Source organism: Sapajus apella, unplaced genomic scaffold, assembly GCF_009761245.1.
Source record: "Sapajus apella isolate SASKATOON/1434 unplaced genomic scaffold, GSC_monkey_1.0 scaffold91, whole genome shotgun sequence".
In the NCBI taxonomy this organism is placed as follows: domain Eukaryota; kingdom Metazoa; phylum Chordata; class Mammalia; order Primates; family Cebidae; genus Sapajus; species Sapajus apella.
This window is the reverse complement of record NW_022437031.1, coordinates 7,257,966-7,265,953: the sequence shown is the minus strand read 5'-3', so window position 1 is coordinate 7,265,953 and position 7,988 is coordinate 7,257,966. Positions and strand designations below refer to the sequence as shown.

Below are 7,988 nucleotides of genomic sequence, written 5' to 3'. Positions count from 1 at the left end.
GACAGAATTCCTTACCAACTCAATAGTCATCCCTCTCTTCCTCCTTGTGGAAAGAATCCCTGTTTTAAGGTATTTCACCCTCCTCCACATGGGTCTGTGCTCCTCTGTGCCAGCCATGGTCGTTTTATCCCCCTTGCCGGTGATCAGCTTAGTTATAGGCATGATGAAATTCAGGCCACTGTTATGTGAGAGGAGGTATGCTGGAAAGATTCTGGGAAAGGTTTCTTGAATGATAAAAATAAGCATAAAGGAAGAAGCCCTCCTCTTTTGCCATTGAATATTGCCATGTCTGGAAACAATGCCTGAACAGCAATAGACACCTTGTGACCATGAAAGCTGCTAAACAACATGCTGAGATTTGCCAATCAGAAAGATGGAAAGAATCAGGATTTTTAAAATGACATTGTTGAACTGCTGAATTAATCAGCTTCAAAGCCACCCACTACTGAACTTATATGCAAGATAATATATTTCCTTTTTTAAAAACAGTCATCTAAGTTGGGATTTTCTGTTATTGCAACTGAAAACAGCAAAAGATTCAAGTGGGATGTGGATGAGGCATTAGCTCAGTGGGGGAGGATGGAAAGGAGATAGATGGATTAAATGGTAGAAACAGATTTCCTGTGCTGTCCTAGGTGCTAAACCAAGTAGTCCTGGTTTCCACTCTAACGTTGTTAACAGCCTTGCTGGAGACAGAGTTGAGCATTTAGAAAGACAAAAAGGCACACTACAGAGAATACATGTGGATAAAGCTAACTTGGGTACAATGATATGGAGCCAGTCACTTCCCCATGATTTTATTAGTAAGTTTAGACATCCAGGGCTTCACATCACTACTCCTTTCTGTCAAGGTTGAGTGACTGTCTCGTTCCACTCACTATCAGCAGGTAATTCCATTTGTTCACTTCATAAGGAAAACTCAGCCAATTGCAGTGGACCTCACACCTTCCAAATACACCTATATTTCAATTCCCAATAACAACGAGGGCACTCTGCTGGGTTCCTTACATCTATTGCTTCATTGTTTTCTCACAACAAGCTAGGTGCTAGCATCCTCATTCTACGTATGAGGAAATGAAGGTTCAGAAAGACTTACCCATAGTCACAGCTGGTAGGTGATGGAGCCAGAGTTCAACCCTAGGTCTATCTGACTCCAAATCTGCATTTTTTTCACTATATCACTTGCCTTCCCTCCCTCATTTCCTTTCCCCTCCCTTCTTATCTTTATCCCTTCTTTTCTCCCTTTCTCCCTCCATCCCTCCCTCCCTCCTTTCTCTTCCTTCCTTCCTTCCTTTCCTCCTAACTCAGAGAAAGAGATTAGAAATCATGCCTCTTCTTCCTTTCCTTCTTAAAGCCCCAAGGAAATAGAAAACCTTCCAGAGAAACTGTCATCAACACAATTATGAATATTAGATGTGAGGGGCCAGGAGGGAGAGGACTGGGACAAACGGGAGGAGTAGAGCAATGGAAGGGTGTCAGCAATAATGGTATTCATAAATCTTATTTATCTCTGTCAGGGGAAAAATAGTAAACTTTTGCTGCATACTAAATTCCATATGTCAATGAGATACTCGAGTGGGTGGGTCCTATAGCAAACAACATATGTAGGGCTTAGATTATAGATGTGAGAATCATTCAATTCAATAAATTATAAATAAGTCATTCATTCATTTAACAACTATTTATTGAACACTAACTATGTACAAGGTACCCGTTTTCTTAACTCTGAATTGGAAGGCACTTTTGGGGGGACAGCAGAGAATATAGTTTGAAAGAAATTATTTCAAACATGTGTTATAATAACTTTACCTGGAAGGCTATAGGAAAGACAGAGGTAAAATAAAGTACATGTTCTCAAGGAGCTCTGGTTCTGGTATGGGGGTGGATAAGGAGGAGATGGCCAAACACACAAATGAGTATAATTCTAGGCTGCCTGTGGTCTCGTGCCATTGCTGTATAAATCAAATGTGATAAGTGTGAGAGAGGGAGAGATGCATTTTGATTAGAGAGAGATCTGTATGCTGGAGTCTCTTGACCATTAGAATTTTTGATAACTTCTGAGTCATAGTTGAAATCATGAGAATGGATGTTAAAAGAGAGAAGGGGAAGAGAGGGTGGGGGTAGTGGGGAGAGAGATGATGGAGAGGGAGAGAGAGGAGAGGAGAGGAGAGAATCTTTGGGGGAAGGCTCACATGTAGGGGAAGTAGGGCAAAAAAAGAGCCAGGGAAGGGGTCGGAAGGAACATCCAGAGGAAGAGAATCGGCGTAAAGTCAAGTCACAGAAATCAAAGTGAAGAAGAGTTTCACAGAAGAGAGTGAGGCTGATCCTCTGCATTCCATTTCTCTTGGCCCCCGTGAGGATAGTAAAAGCCAGGCAGGGCTGCCAGTTGGGGAAGGTTGGGAAAGGTGTTTTCCTGCAATAGCCACTGGGCGGCAGTGGTGGCAGCAGCAGCAGCTGCCTGTGTCGGGACTTGTAGAAACGTAGCAGAGCTCAGTCAGGGGAAATGTAGCAGAGCAAAACCAGCCTGAAGCAGTAGGAGCAGGGAGCTGGCTCCGGCTGGGGTTTCTCTAGCGTAGCTTTCTTTTGTCCACCTCTGCAGAGGCCAGGTTCATCCCCGGGAGCAAAGCAGTAATAACATACACCTTATAAACTTGTGGCATTGTATGGTTTACAAAGTGCTTCCATACCTGTTAAGCAATTCAATATTCAGGAAACCCTAACAGGATTGGTATTATTATTCCCATGTCACTGGTGAAGAATGGCAGTTGCAAAGAGGCACCCAGGCTCACATAACTAATAAGTGGGACAGCAAGGATTTAAACACAAGTCCATCTGGCTTCAAAAACCTGGGTCTCTTATGCAATGTCACAGTAGTTAGCTGTCCAGGACTCAGGTTATGACTGTGTCCTCCACTGCTACCTTTTATTCCACCCCTTACTCTGCCACAGGGCAAGGATCTTCAGTTTCCCCATCCAGGTTTCTGGCCTTTCTGTGAGATGTAGATAGATTCTAGAGCTTCCTTTCCAGGTCTGCCTCCTCTTCTCATTCCCAGGATCCAGCTGGGTGACATTCTCTGGACTTGAGGATAAAGTAAGTTCAGAGTCCCCATTGCTTCTTAGCTCCATACAGAGCGGATTCTGCTCCAGCCTGCTTATCTCTCCCCAAAGGCACTGCTTACCTCATCCTCAGAGTCCTCCAGACTGGGTTTGTCTCTGGTGCCTAAGACATCCATTCTTAGAGAGGCTTAGTTGGCTTCAGGAGCCCCAGATCCTGAGCTGCTGACAGTCCCCTACACCAGACTCTCAAACATCCACGCTTGCTCTCTGAACCTTCTCTGTTATATTCAAATCAAGGTCTCTGGGAGTGGTCAAGAGAGACGAGGGGTACTGTATGGAAAGGGGTGGAGTCTGTATGGGAAATGTATTGGCTAGTATCCTTAGGGAGGCATGAACTGTCTCCTGGCCATCCCCTCTTACATGTATAATAGGCATCTCAAAATGTGCAGGCTAAAAAGTGAACTCCCAATCTTTCCCTTAAACCCACTCCGATCTTTGTCAACAGTAACTCTATTTTTCCAGTTGCTCTGGCCAGACATCTTTTTGCCTCTTCTTTCTCTTACATCCCACATCAGTAAATCTTACTGTCCCTACTTAAAAAATCTATCCAGAATTTACCACTTCTCATCATCTCCGTCACCATCATCTCTATCAGCAATAGCCTCTTGACTGGTCTTCCCCCTGTACCTGCAGCCCTGCAGTCTATTCTCAACATAGAGCTGGCCAGTGAGCCTTCTAAACTGTAAGTCAGATGACATCTCTCTTCTCTAAACCCTGAGTGCCTTCCCATTCACTGAAAGGAAAAGCCAAAGAGTCCTTTACAACGGCCTTCAAGGGCCTTCGTGATCTGGTCCCTGCCAAACTCTCTGACCTCATTGCTTATTTTTCCCCTTCTCACAACACCTGGCCTCTATTCAAAAGTCACCCTTAATACTTATTTATGTATTTATTTATTGACAGACTCTTGCTTTGTCATTCAAGCTGGAGTGCAGAGGTGTGATCATAGCTCTCTGCAACCTCCAACTGCTGGGTTCAAGTGATCCTCCTATTTCAGACTCCCAAAGCACTGGGATTACAGATGTGACCCACTGTGCCTGGTTTCACTCCTAATATTTAAAACCACAACCCTTTCTATTACTCTTTTCCTTCCCTCTTTAACTTTTCTTCATAATGATGATCATAATCTATATATTTTACTTATTAATTTTATTAGCCCCCAGTAGTATGTAAGCACCATTAGGGTGGGAGTTTTTATCTGTTTTGTGCACTCCTAAGGAACTACCAGTACCTAGAACTGGACCAGGCAAAAGTAGGCTCTCAGTAAACATGTGTGGTTTTTAAAAAAATTATTTATTTATGTTTGAGACAGGGTCTCACTTTGTCACCCAGATCGAAGTGTAGTGGCACGATCACAGCTCACTACAGCCTCAACGTCCCAGGTTCAAGCAATCCTCCTGCCTCAGTGCCCCAGGTAGCTGGGACTTCAGATGCATGCCACCACGCCCAACTAATTTTTTGTATTTTTTTTGTAGAGACAGAGTTTTGCCATGTTGTCCAGGCTTGTCTTGAACTCTTGAGCTCAAGAGATCTGCCTGCCTCTGTGTCTCATAAATATTTGTTGATTCTTTCCTGGATCATAGCCAGTGGCTTAGAGAGGCAATTTATTTATTATTTATTTATTTATTTATTTTTTCTTATATAAAGATGGGGTTTCACCATGATGGCCAGGCTGGTCTTGAACTCCTGACCTCAGGTGATCCACCCACCTCGGCCTCCCAAAGTGCTAGGATTACAGGCGTGAGCCACCGTGCGCAGCCGAGAGGCAATTTAAACATAGCAAGTAAGTCATGGATGCTAGAGCTTGGTCCAAAGGCAGCCCTGCCTGGGTTCAAATCTTGACTTTACCACTAACTAGCAAGACACCTAAACTCTCTGTGCCTTCATGTTTTCATCAGCAAAGCAGAGAAAATAATAGTACCTAGTTCATAGAGAGCCTCTGGGGTCATTAATAAGTATAAAACACTTAGAAAAATGTCTGTCACATAGTAAGTACTATATAAGCATTTGTTGTAATTATATGCATACGGGGTTGAGATTTATATTAAATATAGGTAGTTTAGATTTTCTAAAATCTTTCAATGCATTATCTTACCCTTGCCCAAGTGAAAATTCATTTCCCATGTTTCTGCTCAGTTACACAAACTTCTATGATCCCCCTGTAATCTGTCTCCAGGGGCCTAGCTCTTGACTGGTAAACTTGGATGTTTCCTTGTTTGCTCCCTCTTGCAGTCATTTCAAAGCTGTTAAATAGTAATCTTGCTGGGCCCCATTTTCCCAACCTGTACAATGAGTGGGTTGGACTAGATCATCGTAAAGGGCCTTTCTAACTCTTTCAGTCTCCCAGATGGGAGGAGGGACAGGTCCCACCTCCAACTCCACCCCCTTGGATATGCTCTCTGGCTGCCAAGGGGAAAGGTGACAGAGTCAGCTGGGCTCAGCTTCAAGGGGACCAGGTAGGAGACGTGCCAAGGTTCTTGGGCAAGGGTGGCAATGGGGCTCCTGGGCTATAGGCAGGCGGTGGGGAAGGTGTCATAGGTAAATGTCATCTGGAGATACTGTGGCCAGGACACAAGGTCAGACACCTTGTATGTGCTGTCGCTGCCCACACAGCTGTGATGACAAATCAGGGGACACTTGATGTCTGGGTATCTTCCTACTTTGGATAGTGCTGGGAGGCCTCTGCCCTCTTTCGCCAGCCAGTCTCTTAGGGACAGAGTGAGCTGCAGAGTAAGAACAACCCAAACCCACGGGCTGCCTGCCTGAGCCCCAGCACTGCCTGCTGCCCACCACTCCCCGAGCTGGACCAAGGGAGCTCGGGTAGGGGCCAGGCTAGCCTGAGTATACCCAGATGCACTCCTGTCAGCTCTCTCTAGTGCTTCAACCACTGCTCTTCCTGCTGTCTGCTTTTTTTGCCCCAGCTCAGGGATGGGGGTGGGCAGAGAAATCCTGCCACCCTCACTTCTGCTCTTTCCACCTCCAGGGGGGCCATGGCCAGTACAGAGTCCTCGTTGCTGAGATCCCTAGGCCTCAGCCCAGGTCTTGGCAGCAGTGAGGTGGAGCTGGATTGCTGGTTTGATGAGGATTTCAAGTTCATCCTGCTGCCTGTGAGCTATGCAGTTGTCTTTGCGGTAGGCTTGGGCCTCAACACCCCAACCCTCTGGCTCTTCATCTTCCGTCTCCGCCCCTGGGATGCAACGGCTACCTACATGTTCCACCTGGCATTGTCAGACACCTTGTATGTGCTGTCGCTGCCCACTCTCATCTATTATTATGCAGCCCGCAACCACTGGCCCTTTGGCACCGGGATCTGCAAGTTTGTCCGCTTTCTTTTCTATTGGAACCTCTACTGCAGCGTCCTTTTCCTCACCTGCATCAGCGTGCACCGCTACCTGGGCATCTGCCATCCACTGCGGGCACTACGCTGGGGCCGCCCTCGCCTTGCAGGCCTTCTCTGCCTGGCAGTTTGGTTGGTTGTAGCCGGCTGCCTCGTGCCCAACCTGTTCTTCGTCACAACCAGCACCAAAGGGGCCACTGTCCTGTGCCATGACACCACTCGGCCTGAAGAGTTTGACCACTATGTACACTTCAGCTCGGCAGTCATGGGGCTGCTCTTTGGCGTGCCCTGCCTGGTCACTCTTGTCTGCTATGGGCTCATGGCCCGGCGCCTGTGTCGGCCATTGCCAGGTGCTGCCCAGTCGTCTTCTCGTCTCCGCTCTCTCCGCACCATCGCTGTGGTGCTGACTGTCTTCGCTGTCTGCTTTGTGCCTTTCCACATCACCCGAACCATTTACTACCTCGCAAGGCTGTTGGAAGCTGACTGCCGAGTGCTGAACATTGTCAACGTGGTCTATAAAGTGACTCGGCCACTGGCCAGCGCCAACAGCTGCCTGGATCCTGTGCTCTACTTGCTCACGGGGGACAAATATCGACGTCAGCTCCGGCAGCTCTGCGGTGGTGGCGAGCCCCAGTCCCGCACGGCCACCTCTTCCCTGGCACTAGTGTCTCTGCCTGAGGATAGCAGCTGCAGGTGGGCGGACACCCCCCCCCCCAGGACAGTAGCTGCTCTACTCTTAGGGTAGATAGATTGTAACACGGGAAGCCAGGAAGTGAGAGAAAAGGGGGTGAGTGCAGGGCAGAGGTGAGGGAACCCAATAGTGATACCTGGTAAGGCGCTTCCTCCTTTTTTCCAGGCTCTGGAGAGAAGCCCTCACACTGAGGGTTGAGGAGAGGCGGGGACATCACATGTGACCTCATCTCTCATAACCCCTTCAGTTGACCACTCTTTTTTAGCTAATGCCAGTCTTTACTCCTTTCTCTTTGTTTCTGTCCCTTCCTGGGGCCATTGGTCCTATAAGCCTTCCTGAAAATCTTCCCCAGTCCTCTTTCCCCGTCCTATTTTCCCCACAGCCGCCTAGAGCATGTATTTCTCCAGCCAGACCAGAGCATTCAGCTGAAGAGGTGGATCGGATCAGGCAGAGTCATCTCAGGATTGGCCTGACTTATCTGATGATGATAACCAGAATCAGGAAGCGGAGGCAACTTCCATATCACAGATGCCGAGGATGTGCCATATGTAGCACCCACACTAACTTCCTGGTTCTCCCTCAAAGACAGCATAGTCTTGCTTACTGAGGCGCTGGAATAGGGTGTGATCCCGGGGAGCCTGCATGCAGCTGGGGGCCTGACACTGTTGAACTGGTATGCAGCATGAATTAAAGTTCTGTCATGGGGTGGGGACCTTAGCTGATAACAGCCTTTGGGACAGGAATGGGACTGGACCTCCTTTATTATGTTTGCTGAGAACATGTGTATGACAGCTCTCCTGTACTTAACCAAAGGAAAAGTGGATGGCTCAGACTGAGGGGCTGGAGC

At 47.4% G+C, this 7,988-nt stretch overlaps 1 protein-coding gene across 1 annotated transcript; it reads left to right on the top strand.

Moving 5' to 3' along the window:
- Nucleotides 1–5,927: 5,927 nt before the first annotated feature.
- Nucleotides 5,928–7,678, top strand: P2RY4 (pyrimidinergic receptor P2Y4). Its single transcript, XM_032255763.1, has one exon. The coding sequence runs from the start codon at nt 6,104–6,106 to the stop codon at nt 7,193–7,195; it is 1,092 nt and encodes a 363-aa protein (XP_032111654.1). The 5' UTR covers nt 5,928–6,103; the 3' UTR covers nt 7,196–7,678.
- Nucleotides 7,679–7,988: the final 310 nt, after the last annotated feature.